The sequence below is a fragment of the Lepisma saccharinum genome, chromosome 16, assembly GCF_977018435.1.
Source record: "Lepisma saccharinum chromosome 16, izLepSacc3.1, whole genome shotgun sequence".
In the NCBI taxonomy this organism is placed as follows: Eukaryota; Metazoa; Arthropoda; class Insecta; order Zygentoma; family Lepismatidae; genus Lepisma; species Lepisma saccharinum.
In genome coordinates this window covers 57455788-57478605 of record NC_139244.1, presented here as the reverse complement: position 1 = coordinate 57478605, position 22818 = coordinate 57455788, and the positions used below count along the sequence as shown (strand labels likewise).

Sequence of the window (22818 nt, the reverse complement as noted above, 5' to 3'; positions counted from 1 at the left end):
GTAGAGATGGTTCATCCCGAATGGATTTTCTTCCTCTCTTTAACCTGTCAGCGAAATTGTAAACAGTAAGAGGGAAGGTGAAGAGTCCTTGCACACGTTAACCAAAGGGGAGGCGGATGTCCTTGGGTAGTAGCCCTTCCAACATCAAGAAATCAACTGCAACTTCCTGCTCAAAGTTGATTTGCCAGCCAGATGGAGTAGGAAGGAGTGACAGGGCACTGCATTACCTTTTACCATTTTAACTTTTTTTTTAATCAAACTTACCTCCCTATGCTTAAACTTTGACTATTCTTGTCTTATCTCCTGATGAAGCCACATGATTTGGTGAAAGCTAGAGGAAAACACTAAGTACATGACAAAACTGGACTTATTTAATGATTAAAGTATTTTTTTAAAAAAAATATGATAAAACAATAATTTACAATCATAGCATTTATTTTCATGCATTGCCCACAGTTCAACCTCAGAATTGAATTTTCTAGCAAAAATAAGGGACTTTAGATAGATTGATTGAATTATTTTTTTTGGGGGTGTGTCGGCACATTAGGTCATTTTGTACCCTTCAATGTACGTGGGAAAATATCCCCTTAGCTAAAAAATTCTGACTGGAAAATATAAAACAAGGAGCATAAAAGGCCCCTTGAGAAAAATTTTAAAGTGTGGGTGTAAACGGACCTGCACAAGACAAATATAACACATTAAAAAATAAGAATTAGCTAAAAGCTTCAGCACAGAAGGTGGAAGAGACCAGCTCTTCTCAAAAACAGCTAAAAAATATGTGATAAAACAATGTTGACATCACCCAACAGGGATGACAAACACAGCTGGGAAAATTAAAAGTCTGCCAGATGAAAGCAAATTCGGTACATTCAACAAGAATATGCCAAAAACAACATCACAAACATGACACATCAGAGAGTCCAGCACTTGCAGCAAGTGAAAAAAATTTAAGTACATATATATTTGCAACTACATGCAAAATGTTATACCTGGTGAAGTCTTTGATATTTTTATATGATTTTAACAAAAAAACAAAAAAATACAACCTACCTATCTTTGAGTCATATATGAAGTTTTCATTCTCCTTTCCTTTTTAGAACTTACATATAACAACACACACAACAAAAAATACTGACAAAATTAATTTATTACAAATTTCTGCTTGAGATTACATTTGTTTATTTTTTAATAGTTGAACTCAATATTTTATTATGAAACAGTAACAGTTCACACCTTTATTCATCTTCGTTGTCTTTCATATACTTCTCTGTAATGTCTCCAAATCTTTCATCCTCAAACTCAGCACCCACAGCACAGGCCAAAAGAGCTTGAATATTTCTCTGTTCACCACTTCCATAAATATAACCATTTGCCTTGTCAACCGCATTCTTCACTCTTAACACACTCTTCTTGTCACTTATGTTTAAAGGAATGAAGGAAACCAAACTATAGTCCTCTACTAAATTAACAATAGACTCGTTTAGTTTCTTATACTTCTGTGTGAAGGGATCATCATCTAACTGTTCCAGTAGATACCTTAAGTCCAACACTTCAGCGTAGAAGTCTATGCCGAAGGTCAATCTTCCATACTTTTCTATGAGGTCTACTTTGGAAAGCACATTCACGTGTGGCAGTTCTATCTGCAGCATAGTGGAGAGGGACATTAGAAGAATGGAAACAAATTTACCTAAAAAAGAGACAATACAAAGGATGAAAACATTATGTTGCATATTTCTTCACTTGCATTTCAACGCAAGACAATAAAAGTTGTGCCGAGCCAATACTGATGTATTAGTATCGGCAGATACCAGCGATATCAGTATTGAATGGAACTTGTAACCAATACCGGCAGATACTTTTTCATCATTTTGATGTTTCACGAGCTGTGCAAAAATGCTCGCGGGATCAAATTACCCTTGAAATTATAAAAAAAATTTGAAGTTTCTTTTCATTTTCCACCAATTTGGTGTGCAAAATTAAATTATGTGATAACATAACTTGAAATTTAATATTCTGATGCATTTCTTGAATATTTTAAAGTAAAAATCTTGGTAAATTGATACATATAATGGAGTGAAATACCGTATTTACTCATGCATAATGCACACTATTTTCCAAAAAGTTTTGCCCCAAAAACTGTGTGTGTATTATGCACAAAATAATTGGGACAGCAAAGATGAAACCACAAATGTTTTTACTATGTTACTGTATGTTAAAACATATATAACAACAGGTGCAAACACAAATTACCAGGTTGGGTTTCCTTAGTAATAATATTTTTAACACATGTAAAAGTGAAGTGGTCGTTTTCGGGATACGAAATGCCATGCAAGAAATAATAGAAAATATCTTCCTGAACACTGCAAATCCATAACTTGGATGGAGCTGCCTTCAACTTTTTTTGCTTCCGCCGTTCTCTTACACTTGCCTCACCATGTCGAATTTTTGATCTGGAGCCCTGTTGTAACGCTGTTACGTCTTATTTCCACGTTTAATAAAACACTCAAATGCTGATCAAGGGAAAATTTATTGTAAAAAAAATACACTATAAACGTAACGTTTCCACCCTCTAGCAGGGTCTTCTTCAGACAAAGACTCACAATAAATTCCAAATGAAATCAATTCAAAAATGAATTTATTGTGAATCTTTGTCTGAAGAATACCCTGTTAGAGGGTGGAACGTTAAGCAGCCCTGTTGTAGTTTTCCTGCATATACCGCAGAACTTGCAATTTGAAAACAGCAGCCCTCTTTCACATTTTGACGTCACAAAATAAACAAACTTGTTACAGAAGTCATAGCCTTGGGATGCTAAACACAGTGGGGGAGAGGGGAGAGGTGGTGGTGGGTTGGTGACTTATCGTGTATTATATATATATATATGACTATATTCTTGTCTTGGTCAACATTACGACCTACAACTAAGAAAGCTATTTCTTGAACCTGGATTGTACTGCACATTATATGAGAGATATAATTTTTTGTCACTTTGGCCCATCAAATTCAGGGTGCGCATTATACATGTACACGAATTATATATGCATAAATATGGTGCTCACCCAGTAATATTAATCAATATTTTGAACAACTTTTATTTATTGCAATTTTCAAGCATCAGTATCTGTATTGGTGGGAATCAGTTTAGAGTATCGGCATCTGTATCGGTTCAAAGTGGTATCGGCTCAGCCTTACATATAATCAAGGCTGGCTCAATCTCTCTTTCAGATGATACCGATACTTTTAAAGATTCCCACTCATAACGATGGTTGAACATTTAAACAATTAAAAGCATATTTAATTGAATAATAATATTCAACTATTCAACTGCAACTATACCACATCAAACAGCCACAACTTTGCTTTAAAATATCCACAGAATTACCATACAAGATAATTGGAATATTAAAATACATGCCATTTATTTAAATTCGTACATTAAGCATGGTTAAGCATATAAGTGTTGCTTTGTCTGTGTGCATGTATATTCTATTCAATCCAAAACATAGAAAAAGACATAAGTCTGTAAGATTTTAGTTCATATTTGAAGGTTCGAATTTTCAGATAGTATCAAGTTTAATTTTATATCATGGAACAGATGTAAAACAAAAAATAAAAGAAAATTCAACGAAAATGCTCTTTTTTTTTTGGGTGAAGTCAAATCTTTGGTTACTTTCATGGTTTATTAATGCCCCTTCATCAAATTCATCTACTTGCCACTCATCCCCATTGTAGCAATTAGACTTTAGAAGCAGAAAACGACACCAAATAACAAAGTAAAAAAAACTTGGTACGTGAACATGGTTAGCTAACTAGACGTGCTTGACTTGAAAGTGGAATTCAATTCATTGTACAGTGTGCCTCCACTAGGAATCAAACCCAAAAATATCTTCATTGCCAGTACACAATTAGAGAAGTCCACACTTTGCAGGTTTAACTGTGTTGAAAATATACAGAGTGATCCATTGAAGTGCAGACCACCGAGTCGGTGTTTGCACTATCGGCAAACCTGCGGTCTGTCAGCACAGTAGACTGTTTATAAATCTATCCCATAATAATATGGGGGTAACGAAGGGAAAATAAGGACTTTTTTCAAACTTTACTTGTTAATAGTAGTAACAACGGATATATTGTTTCGTAATTTGAGTATGTCATACCTTCATATGTACACTTAAGATAAAAAGAAGACAGACCTGAAATATTGTGTGTAGTTTTCAAGAAATGCCATGTTAATTGTTGCCACATGATGCTGTGCAAATTTACAAAATTGGACCTTTGTCCTTGCATTCCCCCTGGACCCCTAATTGTTGCATGATGCTAAAGTGTTGCTTTTTCCTCATTATTAGTGTACAAGTCAAATATATGAGGAAAAAGCACCTTTCTAAAAATCTACCCCATAATATTAAGTGTGTACAAAGGAGCAACGGTGGATATATTGTTTTGTCATTTGAGTATGCCATACTTTTGTATGTATACTAATGAACAAGAGAGACAGAACTGAAATATCATGGGTAGTTTTGAAGAAATGGCACGTTAATTGCTGCTTTGAGGTGGTGGGAGAAAGATCTCAATCCGTCATCAATGGAAATACCTACACAGGAGAAATATCTCCCATCCGTCGGCTAAAGGTTAAAATATATATAGTATTATGTCTTACCTGGATCACTGCAGTAGTGTGAGTCCACTAGATGAACTGTGCACAGATGTAAACCAAATTGAACCAGCTTGGACATAATATTCTTAATAGATTTATGGTGTGTGTACAGTTCAACCTAAAACACAAGTGAAAAACATCTTATGTTTGTATCGTATTGTATTTCGGTTGTTTAACATATTTTTTCTACCTGTTCATGGTGATCAAGTTAGATGAAGAACACACCTGCCCTCGTTAGGATTCAAACCCAGAATATTCAAATGTAATCACGAGGAGAGTACTCAAGCTACAAAGCATGCTATACATGTCTTAAAGGGCAATATTATGAGTACTTTATGTGTTGTATGTCCAATATTTTAGGGCATGAACATGAAGTACCAACACTGATGCAACTGACAATTATCCAATATGGAATGCTAAATGTTTCATGAGAAAATTGAATGATTATACCAGATGTGCCGGTTAATAATTCTTAATTATGTCGCTGGATGGCGCTGGAAGCAAGGGTTGCTGCACAGTCTCAACTGTTACGTCAGTGCATTGCCAGCACAGTACCTGTCAAAATGCCGTGGATGTGCAACAGAGTGCGAGTGATCGTGATATTGGGTTTGTGTGGTAAACATGTTGACCTTCAAACCAAATAAGGAGCATGTGCGGCACGTCCTAGTTTTCTTGTTCAATCAAAAGAAAAATGCGAGTGAAAACCATCGTATCCTTGTGGAAACGTACGGTGACAATGTCCTAACGCAAGACAAAGATCTTGAACTTGAAAGACAAAGATTGCCCGGGCCAGCTGAAAAAATTCCAAGATGCCGAATTGCAAGCACTGTTGGACAAAGATGATATGCAAACGCAACAACAACTGGCAGAGAAGTTAAATGTTGGTCGCCAAACCATATCTGATCGTCTTCATGCCATGGGAAAGATCCAGAAGGCAGGAAAATGGGTCCCACATCATCTGAACGACAGACAAATGGAAAAACGAAAAACGGCATGTGAAGTGTTGCTTTCTCGGCATGAAAGAAAGTCTTTCTTACATCGGATAGTGACTGGGGACGAAAAATGGATCTACTTCGAGAACCCAAAATGCAAAAAGTCATGGGTTGACCCAGGCCAACCTTCAACATCGACCGCAAAACCGAATCGCTTCAGAAGGAAGACACTGCTGTGCATTTGGTGGGATCAGAAGAGTGTGGTGCACCATGAGCTTCTGAAACCAGGTGAAACAGTGAATGCTACCATCAACAACTCATCAATTTGAACCATGCATTGATCGAAAAGTGCCCAGATTGGGCGACAAGACACGGAAAAGTGATTTTGCAGCACGACAACGCCTCATCACACACAGCGAAAGGCGTCAGAGACACCATTTCTGCACTTGGCTGGAAATTCTTGCCCCACCCGCCATACTCACCAGACTTAGCCTCTTTGGACTACCACTTGTTTTCATCAGTGTCTCGCTCACTTTCCCAGCAACACTTAAACAATTACGAAGATGTCGAACAATGGCTTGCTGACTGGATCACCTCAAAATGTGAAAGATTTTTCTGGAAGGGCATCCACAATTTGACGGACAGATGGGCACAATGTATAGCTAGCGATGGTGCATACTTTGAATAAAGCATTTGTTACCTTTCTCCCCAGATACACTTGTTTTCTTTCGGATCAATTACGAGTTATTAACCGGCACACCTGGTAATCTAATTTAATACAGGGACCATAAGTTATGTAACCTTGTGATCTGACAATGGATGAAACTTTAACATAAATTTTGACAGCTCTAGTAAATTGTATGAATTTGGACCATAATTAATATATAATAATATTATTAATGCAATTTACTTTCAATGTAACCCTCACCCTGATAAGAACAAAAAAAATTATGTTACCTGCAAATTCAAATTTAACCTAGCCAAAATTAAAACCTTTGGAAATACAACTCAGTTTAATTACATGTTTTTCACTCATTCTGCCAGCCCAAATTTTCTGTTTCAAGCTTTTCTTGTATTTTTAAATACATATTAAGGCACATAGTAATGATTTAACTTATTATAAATGTTTACAGTATACTTTTAGACTGAAAACATGAGAGATAAAAGTTCCCCCTACATATAGCACCATTCCATTAACGCATATTTAGGGGATGCGGGGGTAGGGCCCATGTGGTAGTCAGATGAAAAGTGACAAAACAAATCCAAAATTCTTGACTGTTTCATGACTTTTTCTTGACCTTTATTTCTTTTTCTTGACTTTTTTCCTATATCTTGACCTTATTTTACTTTTTTTAACATTTATTTAATTGCCCAATACTTTGTGATAGTTGGAAATTAAGAAAATATATATTTTTATTCAATTAAACACCCTAACCTGTACTTTAACAAGAAATTTAGAAAATTAATGCTTCAGACTTCATCCTGGATGGGGAATGGCCACATTATTGTAAGTAAATATATTAAATAAAGTAATGTAATTTTTAAGAAACAAAGTGAACAAATCTCAACTCAATACAATTTTAAATTTGCAAATATTCAATTTTATCAAATCCCAGTACAGGTATATAACAATTCACTATACTGTAAAAAAAAAAAAAAAAAAAAAAAAAATAGAAATTCTTGACCACAAACATAATTTCTTGACTTTTTCTTGACTTTCTTTACTGGTAGACAGCTTTTATAAAATTTTCATTATATGAGTAATGTTAATTTGTAAGGGTACACTTGCATGAGAGTGTGGCACAGAAAGTATTACAGGGTGGCTAGAAACAAGCAGAAATAAAATTCCCTGACTTTAAATAATTAAAAGTTGTATTGACAGTTCAAAAATGTTTATGAATTATCTTATTATACTAATTATCACAAATCAAATATAAACAAAAAAGAGATGAGATATGAAAATTGTAAAAATCACTGATACTATGAAAGATATGCAAAGTTCATGACATTTTGTAGAAATCACGTACCTGTCCAGGGCAATCAAATATGAAATAATGATCCTTGAGGTGGTTAATTTTCTCGAACAACCAATCTGTATTCTTCTCAATATACTCCATGCAATACATTAACCCCCCATTGGGGCCAAGATGAAGATTCTCCATCACATCTTCAAGTGAAATTAATTGAGAAATATCAATAGCTGGTTTATAGGCCATACCATCATTAGCAGGATCTGAAAAATGTATAGAAGTAAAAATTAATTACACATTAATTTAAGACCTTTAAAGCTTTCATTTTTGAACTGTATTTGTTAATTCTATCCTTTTTCATACAACTCTTATGAATAAAATCTAGTAGCAAATAGAATAAAAAATACACAGGGAGCAACTGTAACACATGTATCATGACGTTAGAGCACAATTGAAACATACTCCTTAAAAATCTCTCCAGTGCTTTGCACAAGCAACACACATTTTCATGACGTCTGCGTGGTGAGCTACCAAGCTTTTAAACCTGAAGTCATACATTAGAAAATGGAAAGAAAATTTCAGGAGAGATATTGAAGCAATTTCAGAAGAAGAACTGATACATGCTAGTGGAAACTTACTACAAAGATGCCGTAAATGTGTGGATTCAGGACAACATTTCTGTACCTCTTGTAAGGTACGTGCTTATTGTAATTGTTACTGTCAATGTAATTGCACGAGATTATTTCATTACATAGCTACATTCAGTTGCAAACTCGCATTCCAGCTACGCGGATGTTACATCCAGTTGGCCGGCAGATTAGCTCTTGCTGCCCGGAATGCTGGCCGCTGCTCCGCGGACGAGTCGGCCATGAAAGGCACTGTATGTTAATGACATTTTCTCCTCTTAACCCTGCATTAGGCATGTCATTTTCTTTAACATGCATAGGTGTGTAGGGTGCACATGTCCCCCAACCCTTTAACTACCTTTAAGGTATGAAATACATCATGAATTATACTGCGCATGCATGCTTAACATTCTTTCTTTGTCTTTCTTCTATGATCAGCTGTAATTATCTGCTGCACTTTCTAAGTTATGTAATTTTTAACAACCGAAGAAGTGTCATGTTCACTTTCAGTCGTCTGTCACTACCTCATACCTATGTGTCCTCCCCTTTCTGACTAACCCACTAACATATAACATCTGAATCTGCTGCATGCTCTCTCTATCTTTCTAGTTTTGATATCTTTCTTGTTATGTATTGCATAAGTTAACTTTATAATAATGGGTTAGAAATGCAACAGAATAACACAGCTGAGATTAGAACAAAAAAAAAGAGCATTCAGTTACACAAAAGCACCCATGTGCAGTATAGTTGACAGTGTTGCAATCTTGCAATGAATGTCAACTGGGAGACACTTGTGCCTAACAGAGGGATACAACCATATATATTTCTTGCTATTTAAATTATGATGCCAAATTATACAAAAGTTATTAATTTTGAAGAGTCTTAACTCTACAACCAGAAAAACTAGGATTGAAAATGTCCACATTTGTTACTCTCTCATCAGCCATACACACAAATCTTATTAAAATCTTAGTGATCAAGTTTAATTTTTACCCTTTACTGTGCGGATAGCAATGCTACTTTGAAGTGGCATATGTAAAGGAGGTTAGAGGTTACATTACCTCCATTCGGCTAGTTGTGTCACTAAATTTCAGATCCTAATAACAAAAGACAAGCTAACGTGCACTGGAATCTGAACCACTGAACTGTGTCCACTCTAGAAACTGAACCCATGCCCCCTAACTCGGAAGGCAATTTTCATGTGCAAAAGTGCACCTAGTCAGAACAAAAATTTAAAATACGATTCTCACCTATATTTACAACTGCAACCTTTCTACCAACAGATTCCAGGAACTGGCTCATTCCATTGCAGTACGTTGTTTTTCCACTACCTGGAGGGCCTATCACGAGCTGACCATATATTGCCATGGTTAAACCTTAAAGGAAATTAACAACTTGCATTTAATTATAGTGAATACATGCAAAGTGAAACACTCGTTTGTAATTAATTAACTTCGTGTTTTAAGTATATTTTATGCACAGTAAGGTTAATCTGGACTGGATTTACAGTTTTGGGATCCAAACCACTATGTGCCTCCACCAGGTATCGAACCCGGGCCCCTTGATTACAAGGCGACGATGCTACCACTGCACCATCAAAGAGGCTGCCACACTCATTTATGGTTCAACTTAAACGTTAATGTACATTCTTATTATTAAGAATGGATATTTTAAGATAAGAAAAACAAATACCAAGAAAACATTCTTTTACCGCTATTCAGGGACTACAATTTGTTTCGGTCTTGAGTGGTGGGTTATTATGTCTACATAGTCAAGTCCGAAGAAATCTTAGAAAGCACAATTGTGTTCTAGAAGTAAAAATCCCTAGGCTACATCATCTACAAACAGTCTAAAAAGAAGACCTTGTTAAAGCCATGCTGGAACTTTGACCAGTACAAGCAAAGGTATTTTAGAAAATTCCTATCCATTCTGTTATTCCAAATTCTGAAAAATTCCATCTTTTTTAATTAATGTTATTTTTAATGTGGTTTTCTTTTGCTATTGTCTAGACATGTGTAATACATTTGTGGAAATAAGGCAATTTCCTTCAAAACATGTATCCAGAAAAGACCAAAAGCAAGTGCAGATTAGCTTGAATGCTGTAGAAGAAATCCTAAACAGACAACATTTTTCTGAACATGAAATATGGTAGCAGTTTCTTCAAATGTAAGGGAACTTTAGAAAATGACTTCACTGGTGCAGACCAAAGATAGAGCATGCCTTTAATGTCTAACGGTAAACCAATAAACAGAACTAACTGGAAGGATTATCACGGCTCTATAATGTGCCCACAGCTACAGAGGTCATAAACAGAAGAATTTATTGAAATTTCCTCCTCTGTGGCCGGTCTAAGGCGCTGTGCTTTGGACTTCGACTGCGAGAAGGAATGGGTTCGAGTCCACCTGGGTTGAGTCTCTGGGTTCTCGGCTTGTGTATAGGACTGGTGGCAACCCACCACCGTGAGGAAATTGGGGAGCTACGAGTGAGGATATCTCCTATAACGGCTAGGGTACGACATGCTGACCACACATCACCCCATTACTGGTTGAAGATCTCCACACCGAGGTAGGATTGTGGCAGGAAGACTGGCAGTCGGGAGATAGGCAAAGCCCCTTACATGCTGTACAGCCACAGGTTATTATTATATTATTATTTACTGAAATATTATATCAGTTACTATTATATCTACTTTGTAAAGATGGGGATGAGTGATGATATGATGAAATTGATGAATGAACATTCACAAACATCCATGCCCAGGCCGGGATTTTTTCCAGGACTCCTGGTGTCGTAGCACGATGTGCTAACCACTCCACCATGGGGGCCGGCACAGATTCATGTGAAAACAAACCCAGGACCACTCAGTTACAAGGCAACAGAAATATTCTAACAGAGACCAAGAAAGAAAATCACACACAATCAATGACATTTATTATGCCTAAGCTGTCCAACAAAGACTGTGGCTCACAACATTGCTTAATATTTATTATTTAAACATTTCAAAATGTACGTCACTAAAATACAAATGTGCCATAAGTGTATTACTATCTTACGTGTTTATATAATAAATAAATATGGTAACATAAGGCACAAACTGGACACCTTTCCTCCATACAAGGAGAGTTCATTTAATATCCAGGCACAATTTTTTATCAATATATAGGCAAAAAATTTTATCCTAAAATGGCATATCGAAGAGACCGCCGGAGCACTGCAGGGAGATATGCTAACATCTGAGTATGATGCAACAGTTGTGGCATGACTGTAACATGTTCAGTGTGACACAAGAAACGATGGTTTGAAGGAGGTGCATGCTGTCTCATCATGCAGTGAGATGGAAGAATTAAAGGAATAGTGAAACTGTGTTCATTTTTGTGAGAAGCTTGGCAAGTGGCCATGAGTCATACTACAACATTCAAATGGCATGCACACTTCAGGGACTGACCAATTATCCATGACCTGAGCACCCTTCCATAAGTCGGAGCGAGAGGAAATTTGAAAAAGTTAGGGTGCTGGTTAGAGAAAATCGTTAACTAACAGTTTGAGAAATTGCAGAAGAGAGAAGCATCTCTGTGGGCTCATGTCACCAGTTTGTAAGGGAAGATCCTGGGATGTGGTTTGTGTAAGCACATGAAGTACCTCCGCTTCTCACTCAGGAACAGAAAGAAAATTGCGGTGAAATTTGTGAATATCTTCTTGCCAGTGCTACCAATGTCACCGTATTCACAATCACACTGTATCAACAAAGCATGCATCGATGCAGGGGATGAATCATGGGTGTATGGTCAAGACAAGGCAGATTGTCATCACAGCGGAGGACAAAAAAGTCCACCAAGACTGATAAAAAGTCAAAGTCACATTTGTTGACAACATGGATGGCCTTGTGCACCATGAATTTGTCCCATCTAGACAAACCATAAATAAGGAGTACCACAAAAATGTCCTACAGCACTTATAGGATGCTGTTCACACAAAAAGCCCACAGAAATGATATTGGAAAGATTTACCACGACAATGCTCCTGTTTATGTATTGATGTTGGGACAGACTTCTTGGTATAGAAAAGTATTCTCAGGTTCCATAAACCCTTATTTACCTGACCTTACCCCTTGAAATTTATGTTTCCTGAATTGAAAACACACTCAACAGTCAAAGACAATAAACGTAACACGATGAGAGTATTGAGGGACAATTTGAAAGAAGAGTACCACCATCTCCTTCCTCAAGTGGCAGCAACATTGGACTAATTGTACTTACTAACAGGTAAGTACTTACAAGGGAGGTCATCTAAGTATCCCCCTACGATTTCCATGAAACTTAGCAGGTATATAGAGGGGACCAAAGGAAGACATACGTGTTTCTTTGTTTCGGCTAAAAAACTGTTTAAGGGGGCAACCCCCCCCTTTCAAATATCAATTTGAGGACAAATTGAAGTGGGGATCTGACCCGTGTCGCCCCCCGATTTCCATGAAACTTGGCAGGTGTATAGAGGGTCCCAAATGAAGAAATAAGTGTTTCTTGTTTCAGCTAAAAAAAAAACTGTTTTAGGGTGCAAACCCCCCCCCCCCAAATGTCAAGATGAGGACAAATTGAAGTGGGTATGTGACCCCGAAATCACGTAAATACGACATAGGAAGAACATGCACATATAATGGGAACACACAGCACAGAACTGTAGGTATGTCGGTACCAAACGCAAGTGCTATCATTAAGGACGATGGCGGTTGAAATTCTGTGCTAATAGTATTGGCAGATACACAAGTGGGACACTTGAGATATGAAGTGCATAGCACAGGCAAACACAGCTATCACCGACCAGACGAAGAAAGGCAACTATGCCACGCGATAGCATAGAATGACAAAATGTGTTACATAACACACGGGACATGCTTGACACAAATCATGTGCAATGCACCCACCACGACGTATCACCTATGGGCAGTCTGTCAGGAGATGGCTCACAAGCAGAGGAGATAAGAGTAAGGAAACGTGAAATGGTGCCAGGAGGCCACACTTAAACACAATTATCAGGTGTGCTGTAGTGGGAAGGTATGTACGATAAGACATCATGAATAGAAATTCCTTATGTGTGACCCCTAAAGGCTCACAGAAGAAAATAACGATAGCACTTGCGTTTGGTACAGACATTCAAACAGTTCTGTGCTGTGTGTGTTCCAATTATATGTGCGTGTTCAACCTGTGCCAGACTTACGTGGTTTCCGGGTAAGATCCGCACTTCAATTTCTCCTCATCTTGATATTTGAGGGGGGTTTTGCTCCCTAAAATCATTTATTTAGCTGAAACAAAAAAAAACACTTATTTCTTCCTTTAGGCCCCTCTATACACCTGCCAAGTTTCATGGAAATCGGAGGGGGACACAGGGGTCAGATCCCCTCTTCAATTTGTCCTCATCTTGACATTTGACGGTGGGGTTGCCCCCTAAAACAGTTTTTAGCCGAAACAAAAAAAACACTTATTTCTTCCTTTGGGCCCCTCTATACACCTGCCAAGTTTCATGGAAATCGGAGGGGAACACAGGGGTCAGATCCCCACTTCAATTTGTCCTCATCTTGACATTTGAGGGGGGTTTTGCCCCCTAAAACAGTTTCTTTAGCCAAAACAAAAAAGCACATATTTCTTCCTTTGACTACGAAAGACGTGGATTGGGCATGCTGGCCGTGATGATAGTGAACGTTTGTGTTGGCCTCCATGTTCCCCCAAACTTACACCCTGCGACTTTTTTCTCTGTGGTTTTGTCAAACAACAAGTGTATCGGCCACCTTTACCACCTACCATCCAGGATCTTAGTGTTCACATCACAGAGCCCTTTGCATTAGTGGATCGTCCAATGTTACAACGTGTATGGCAGGAATTGGACTATAGGCTCGGTGTGCATCGCGTGCCACAGGGAGCTCACATTGAGCACATGTGATGTGATGTGAACCAAATATAATACAAAACTTTTTGAGTTTCCCTTTCCATTGATACCACTTTCATGTATCTGAGTGTTATTCAAGTTTGTAACCAGAAAGATCATTTGTAAAAACCTTGTATTACTATTACTCTCTGCAAATACACTGCTCTCCATAAATTAAGCAACAAATGGTGACCTCTTTCGTGCACGCGCGTCTTCGACTCCAATACCTGGTACGCCAGAAATCCGTGCGAGGGCACGATGATCGCACCTTATGACTCACCTGTTTTCCCTAACGCATTCGTTCCTTTCTTTCAGCGTGCCCACCACTCTTCTTCTCTTTTCTCCAACTGTTTTCTCTTTTACCTTACATTTTCTTGTTGTTGCTTAATTTCTGGAGGGCAGTGTATTTATAGTCAGAGTAATTTTACATTGATAAAATGTAAGTGTGCTTATATGTTTTGAATGAAGAATATTATTATAATCTTTATTAATGTCAGAAAAATTATTATCATTTCATTCCTGATAAGCCTACAATACTGTAATATTTTAAGACAAAATTATAAATTTACAAAGTTTTATTCATTTATGAAATAACATGGATTTTATATATTTACCTTTATAACTAATCCCTTCAGCTACCAAACTTTGTTCTGTAGAAGAACTTGTGTAAGAGCTTTAAGAACTTTGGGGCTGTAATCTTTAAGCGAAATTGAAAACAAAACTGGTTTTGTCACATCAAGTTGCTCTGCTAGGAATCTGACTGCAACATGAACGTCTTCATCATCTTTACCCAGAACAGGACTGCAAGAAATTAAGTTCACAAATTACCTCCTGCAATAATAAAATAGGTGAATTATAATAATTAAGAACATTACAAATAAAACATATACAGTGGAACCTCAATTTTACGTTCCCAGATTTTACAAATCCATGCTTTATATTTTCAATCTTGATGATCCCAACACAGTAAAATGCTAAAAAAAAATCCTCATTTTAAGCATTCCTGCATTTTAAGTTTTTTTCAGCTAGGTCCCATGTTAAACATAAAATTGAGGTTTGCAACGTGCCACCACAATCGCAACTCCCGGTAAGGAGTCACGAATTTGGCAACACTCTGCTCCTTGCTCCGGCTGGTCAGTTGGAAGCATGAGTTCTCACCCAGGGATCGGGATTAAGACGATCCACCCTTCCCCTGGAAGGTAACCACTGACATGTGACAGTGAATAAAACTAAATCATTATTTTGTTTTAAAAAAAAAAACATCCAAAACTTTAATACCGAATCGCGCGTTACACACTTTTTCGCACAGTTCAAACAAATGATATGTTGGGTCCTGCTCGCTCGAAGGCAATGATTAGTAAAATGTGTCACGACAGAAACCGCGCACCGCCTCTACCGTTAACAGCAAGACCTCAACTGCTACCTCAAGCGCGAGATGTAGTATAACAGATTGTTCTTTCATACAATGCTACAAACTCATACCATAAAAACAACACAAGAAAAACTGATAATTTATATGTCAGAATAATGCTAAATAGCAATAGTAAGCTTAATTGTGGTTGGCAACAATTGAGAATGCCAACGTGGAACTTTTGACGTCACCATATACATGTAGCATCATTCCCCACTCCTAACATAAACAGCCAATAGGAAAAAGTTATTTTATTGAAAACGAGAGAGAAATACTTTGCTATAATATTACAATAGTAAACTATGAAAACAAATAACGAAACTGATTTGATAAAGTGATTCACATTTGCCCTTGCACATAAAATGATTAAATAAAGATTTAGTTTACGTATTTATAACGAAGACAAATTACTTCAATCTTGTACATTGTTTAACAAAAATCGATATTAAGAAGAAATGTATTTAACTTGTGCTTAAACAACAAAATTTGCGTGAAAGATAGAAATAATCCTAGCCATCTTGGATTTGACAAATAACATAAACGTTGCATAAACTAGGAAGAATAATTATTAGCCTATAAAATATGAATTTGATGTTGCAAAAATACGGGAATAGTATAATAACATAAGATAATACATAAATATATACCTGAATTATGAAAACAATTAAATATAAATAATTTAATCCAAGTTATTAACTTGAAAGTATACGGATAATATAAATTCAAATATATGACTGAAATGTGCCGAACATGCCGGTCGTTACAGGTTCATTCCGAGACTGATCACAGGAAGCAAGAATGATGAATAGATTTTCTCGGATTAACGACCAGGTGAGTTGTGGAAAATATTCCAAGCTTTCGAGAGCTAAAGTCAATCTTGAAAGCTCGGAATATTTTCCACAACTCACCTGGTCGATAGCCTGAGAAAATCTATTCATCATTCGCCGCCAGGAAAGCTTAAAGTCTTACTTCAGGAAGCAAGAATGTTTTCCTTGCAAGTCTCGTACAACAATGAAAACATGTATATATGAACATTAACTGATACCCAGGGTGTGCTCAATTTCACACAACACTCATTGGGTCCCTTGTGTCCTAGCAACCGTACCTGTGAGGGACACAGTGTCCCAGCCAGCAAACATTGCTATTCTACATCTTTATGCAACTCTTTGAGGGGCAGAACAGCTTTTAATGAAATCACTTTAAATCTTTATTAAATGCATGATATCGGTTAGTTATTTAAATAACTTTTGCTCATTACTAACAAACGGACATGGAATTGCACATTGTGGTGTTACCAGAGCAAGGGATAGAGTAGAAGTATATAATTTTTTAAAGGGCAAGTTTGTCAAAATCCCTTTCTCCTACACATGACAGTGACGGAGGGCCTCCTTGTTAACATTGGCTTGTAATCTAAGAGTTTCGAGTCCCAGGTTCAATTCCCAGTGGAGGCACATTGCAGAATGATTCAGGCCCCATTTTTTTTAGCATAAACACTTGAATCAAACTTTATTTTTGCATGATAGGCAGTCATCAAATTGACTGGATCTTAACAATAATAATAATGACAATATATGTTATTTTAACAGACTCAAATCTGGCACGCCATAAATACAGAATCGTTCTTTCATTGATACTGTCCGACAGCAGAAGGCGAGACTAGCTTGAGAATATGAATAAACTCGTGATAAAAACATGCACAAAACAAAGCTATAGATTTCAGATCAGTATTTTGTTTGTACGTGCTCTGTTGTTTTGCTTATTATTGCTCACTTTGTTGTCCTTCATGATGTCTTCTACAACTACATGTATAATACATAGCATATTTTGCGGGCAATGATTCAGCAACAGACGATTTTCATGGAACCTGTTTCCCTTATCCATGTCACCTCTATTTTGCAACTGAACCCGTCCAGTCAGTGCATGCTCCCCTGTGCTTTGCACCACGCCATGAAGGCATAGGGGTAGTGAAGTTAGGGCCCCACATTTTATTGACCATTGCCGAAGGTGGGTATGATGTGATCAGCAACACGTCCCTGGCTGCCTTTACCCCCCAGTTTCCTCCAGGTACCCACTTTATATGATGCTGGGTAAACGTCGAAGCTCCTTGAACAGGTGAAAAAAAAATCCTGATTCTCCCCCACCGGGGGTCAGACCTTCGTCTATAGCTCCAACTAATTTCAAAATAGTCATAATTTTTCTAGGAGCAGTTACATTCTTCATTAACAGTTCAATTAATGAACCATTGCAATATAAACTGACCATATTAAATGTGAATAAAATGGTTGGTTTTACTGGGAAGCCAAATAATTCAGTTCTGGAATTAAGTGAGAGGATTGGGAGAGAATAGAACACAGAAAAATTCCTTAATGATTATTTTCATTCAGTCATAGGCCTTCCAGGGAAACCTGTCAGTTTGTGAACTGGTGTTCCTATTTAAAGATTATTCCATTGAGTACAGTACACAACGGTGACATTTATTCAGGGATGTGACCATTGTTGCTCATTATTGCATCTAATAATAGGTAGTAAATGAAGATAGGAAATATTGCCACGGTTATTGTACCATTTGCTGTTGTGATTAAGCGCATGGCAAAAACTAAATTATAGTTCAGGCGTATCATTTGTACTTATGTAGTAGAAGTAGATGGAGTGCATACGCTGATGTGCACCCACAGAAATTTGTTAGGTAAAAAAAAAATAAGTAAAAGGTAAAGTGCTCCCCTGTGCTTAGCATCATGCCATGAAGGCGTATAGGGGGTGTGGGGGAAACACCCTACACTTTCTTGATCCGGTTGTGAGTGGGGATGATGTGATCAGCATCATGCCATTGACCGCCTTTACCCACCAGGGTTTCCCCCAGGTACCCATGTCATTCGACGCTGGGTGGGTGCCAGGGCTGCTTCCAACATTACAAAAGTTCCCGGATTTGAACCGGCCGGGATCGAACCCGGGACCTTTAGCATGGTAGTAAGACACGTTACCGACTGAGCCACAGCAGCCCCGAAATTTGATAGGGTGGATCATAATCCTTAATTAATGTCATTTTTCTGTGCTAATATAACACGTTTTAAAGGAGTGAGAAAGAAGAGAGATGTATGAAGCTGTAGAGAACGAGAGACAGAGAGCCAGGGCTCGAAAAATGCCATTCGCCAGGTCGGCATGGCGACTGAAAATTTCAGCCTGGCGACTGTTATTGCAGTTTTTTTAAATTTGCATGTACAAAATTTTGAAGATTCTAAGTTCAAATTGCAGTACAGTGTATTTTTTTTATCAACGTTTATCAACATTCCATAGTATCAGTAACAATTTCGTACTCTTTGTGTCCCACCCCGTCTTCCTGCTGCTTTCTCTTGGCAAGCACTTCGTAATTAAGCACTCGCATGATTTAGCCATGTTTTGAATTCAGTGATGCTCATCTTCTTATATTATGCACAATTGCTAGTAGGTGGTTTCCTGGTGCCTGATTTTCAGAGCTGGTGCCTAGCTCTGAAGAAGATTTTTCAAGCACTGATTATTACATTATATTGTTGAGATAGAAATGAATACTGGCCAAGAGAACGGCACCAAATATTGAGGATAAGGCATAAAGAATGGCCACTCTAGGAACATAATAAAATTCAAGTATAATTCCCAGTTGTCAAGGCAAAATTTAAAAAAATTCAAGGGTACAAGCAGATGTTGTCTCTATTTCAACCTTGTGTATCATGTATTCAATATATTAACAACAAAGGTTCTCAGATTCCAATGTATTCAAAAATCATAATTCAATTAAAATACAGAGTTTACATTTGCCATTTCAAATACTCAAGACTCGAAATATATGTACAAACACAAGTCACAAATGTTACGAGATACACTCATGAACAAAAAATTTTTAACTGCGTAAGAATTTGAAACTCAAATTTACCTAATGAACTTCAAGATTCTTATCTTGCAATAATCTTCTGTATGTCAGACAGATTGTTCTGCAAAGGATATTAATGAAGTAAAGAGACTGAGAGAATTCTGCACCCACATTTCTTTAATGTCCTTGATAAAAATAAAAGTGATATGGTAAAAAACTTGCCTCAGAACATTTATAATTATGTACAAATTCAATGAGGTTTGTATTAATAAAAGTTGAAATTTTTTACGTCAACGGAGAAAAAATTCATGCAGAATTCCCAGAGCCAATAATTCATGCATAATTCCTGGAATTCAAAGAACTCCCGGTTTTGTGTTACATAGAAACAAACAAATTTACCTATAATTGATGAGGAAATGATAATTTAAAATTTGCGATGACAATAAATAAACTTATATGAATTCTTTTTCGAAATACTAGAATCAGCTGCTTGTAGAAACTGCCATTTTGAAGGTAAATCTGAGTTCTCCACTAGGAAAATGAATCGTAAGTATTCGTATATGACGCCAAAGTCATACATCCATCCTGCCTATTTATAAAAACAATTGTTTTTCGAAAATACAATGCTGAATAGTTTAACAATCCCTAATTAATTGTTTTCAGTTACTATGATAAGTAGAGCTTACTCGATGTTAAAGAAAAATGATAAGTACAGATTTAATCTAAAACAAATCCAGGTAACAATGGTGCTTAATTAGATACTATAAGGATAATTAACCAGACATGTCAAATAATTTGCTTCAATAATCTGATTAATACCTAGCACGTAGCATACAATACCAATAACTCATAAGTCCAAAGTAGAACCTAAATTCTTACGTCATATTTTCATTCAAGCACATTTTTACATTTAAGCCAAGGCTCTCATAGGGCTGTTGCGCAGTGGTTATTATATTACATTTTTACACACAAAAATCTGAAATATCGACAGACTGCATCAATAGATTACTCATATTAATTTTCCCTCTTGCATACATCAATGGATTCTACATATTTGTAGTGATCTTACACAAAACCATATACAAGATACACATTTAAAGTTGTTTAAAATAAGGACACATCGATGTACCAAATACCACAATTTACCTCGAATCGCACAGTTGAGTTTAGATTATATATAAATAATGTCTTTATCATTTAGATCCAAAAATCTATTAATTTGATACAGCTGTTTATTATGAAAAAATGAATATGTTAGTGGAAAAAAAAAACAATATGTAACTAGTCACCAATTAGTCTGTCAAAAAATATAAATGTCAAGTCGCTTAATAATATTTCAGTTTCATGAAGTAATAAGTTAGCATGCATGGAATTTATGCTCAATATAAATCTGGTTTTATTTGAGACATACAACAGGGTATACGTAATACAGACTTCTTTAAAAGTAGCAAAACTACTTAAGTGAAATAGTAATGCAGTTACATACGTATCTTTAAAAGTACAAGTAGCATTGGAGCATGATTAATTTGCATATATAGTTAGTCAGGGTCTGACAAAAATTACACATTAATATTACAATGCTAAACAGAACAGTTTTGTAACATTTGCATCCAAGTACTGCTAATTTTCACTAAGTATTTATTTATTATATTCGTTGAGGTACGAGTAGAATGCAAAACAGTTTTGGCAAAACAATATGAATTATACATATATTAATGCAGGACTTGGACAATGCTTTGTCGACTTTCAAAAATAAATAAATAACTTTTGCCATACTTCATTGCATTCACATTGTATTGGAAATACACAGGAAAAGTAATCACCTAGAAGATCCTGATTCCATAAAGCTTGGGTCACACACCATTGTCTACTCAATAGCTTTAACATGGAATTTTAGTGAATCATAGATGCCAGTGCAAACCTCCTGAACTACATGACTCAAGACAAAATCATCCTACTTCTTTTTAAATTATTATTGTGTAAGCACAGACTTAACAGCAGTGTCAACAGTTCACACATCTTTGATAAACGTTAAAACTTAAGACAATGTCTTCTTTGCGTAGTTATGTTTCAATTAATTTTTGGGTGAACACAGACGACAGTGATTACTCCTGAGCCTTCCCAGGAAGGACGAGCATTGCACTGCCAAAGTCCATGCTCTCAAAAAATTGTGGTGAGATCTAGAAAAGCTCTTCGCCTATGTACGGATAGGATGCTTCAATTTGTAGTATGTTCCTTGTTATCTTATATGCAAATGATAAATATTTGTACTAGAGTCCTTAGGAGTTATCATATTTTTATTACAGTTTTGTAAAAAAAAAAAAAAAATCATTTTCCTTACAGTTTTCCTTCAAATTTGGTAGAATTTTTTCATTACATTGTTGATGATTCGACGTAACCACCCTGGGCATATCAAATTGACCCCTCACCCTGTAAAAACACATGCAAATGGTCATACAACATACATACATATTGTGCGTCCATTTGCTTGCTAGGCCGAGATGTCGGGAGAAGTGTGGCAAGCAGCGCCATCAGAGATGCAGACATTCTCGTTCAGTAACGTCCCGCTTAAGTTTACCCTCAAGTGTTTTGCTTCTCTCGGAATCATTTGGATGTTTCTAATGTGCAACACTGTCAAGATTACATTGCAGACTAAACCGTTAAAAGTAAATGGTTTTCGTGGGCATTGTTTGCAGTCTGAAAGCTCCGAGCTTGAATTGTTCTTTCCTTCGCGACTACAGGTGCCCTGGACAGAGCTGCAAATGGAGTGAGGAACAGACCTTGAACCAAGAGCGTGTTAATTTCGTACTGCGTGAAAGAGTGTGGTTTTTGGTTACTTGCCGTGCTGCTTCTTTGTGTAATTGCAGTGTGTGTGTGTTGGGTGTAAGTGAGGCGATTGAAATGCCAGCCGCAAAGTTCACGTTAGAACAAAGAACTTTTATGTAATGACAGACTTGTGTCGAGACGTGTGTAGGCAGTTTGCACAGAAATTCCCTGGCGTTTCACCTCCAGGTAGAGAGATGGTTAAATTGTCCTTAAATTATGAGAAACTGGATCATTAAATTTTAGAGTCCCTAAGCAAAAACGACGGATGCTAACCAAAGAAAAACTCAACCAAATTGGGGCAGTGTTAGAACGCTCTCCAAACAAACCTCTACACCATGTATCACAGAAAGTGGGTGAGTCAAAATCATCGGCACATACAGCCACTAAACTACTGAAACTAAAACCATACAGTCTCTCTATAGTGCAAGAATTACAGGTCCCTGACATAAAATAAAGATATGTCCATAAAAATAACTGGGACGTTACTAGTCGAAAATGTCAACATCTCCACTAGCATGGCCTGCCACACTTCTCCCGATCTCTCGGCCTCACAAGGAAATGGACGCACGGTATATACGTAAACTTTAAAACAGACAATTCACCCGATATAGCCTGTAGGCTGAGACCTATTAGTTATACATGTA

At 36.9% G+C, this 22818-nt stretch overlaps 1 protein-coding gene across 3 annotated transcripts in view; it reads right to left on the bottom strand.

Moving 5' to 3' along the window:
* Positions 1 to 1129: 1129 nt before the first annotated feature.
* The window catches only part of LOC146000096 (GPN-loop GTPase 2), a 50404-nt gene continuing 28715 nt past the window's right edge, over positions 1130 to 22818 (bottom strand). For all 3 annotated transcript variants that reach the window (XM_083137433.1, XM_083137432.1, XM_083137434.1), the window contains exons 4-8: positions 14708 to 14894; positions 9428 to 9553; positions 7609 to 7814; positions 4653 to 4767; positions 1130 to 1687 (exon numbers count right to left, since the gene is read on the bottom strand). In XM_083137433.1, coding sequence (XP_082993559.1) covers positions 1236 to 1687; positions 4653 to 4767; positions 7609 to 7814; positions 9428 to 9545 — 891 coding nt within the window. In that variant the 5' untranslated portion in view covers positions 9546 to 9553; positions 14708 to 14894 and the 3' untranslated portion in view covers positions 1130 to 1235. The remainder of the gene's footprint in view (positions 1688 to 4652; positions 4768 to 7608; positions 7815 to 9427; positions 9554 to 14707; positions 14895 to 22818) is intronic.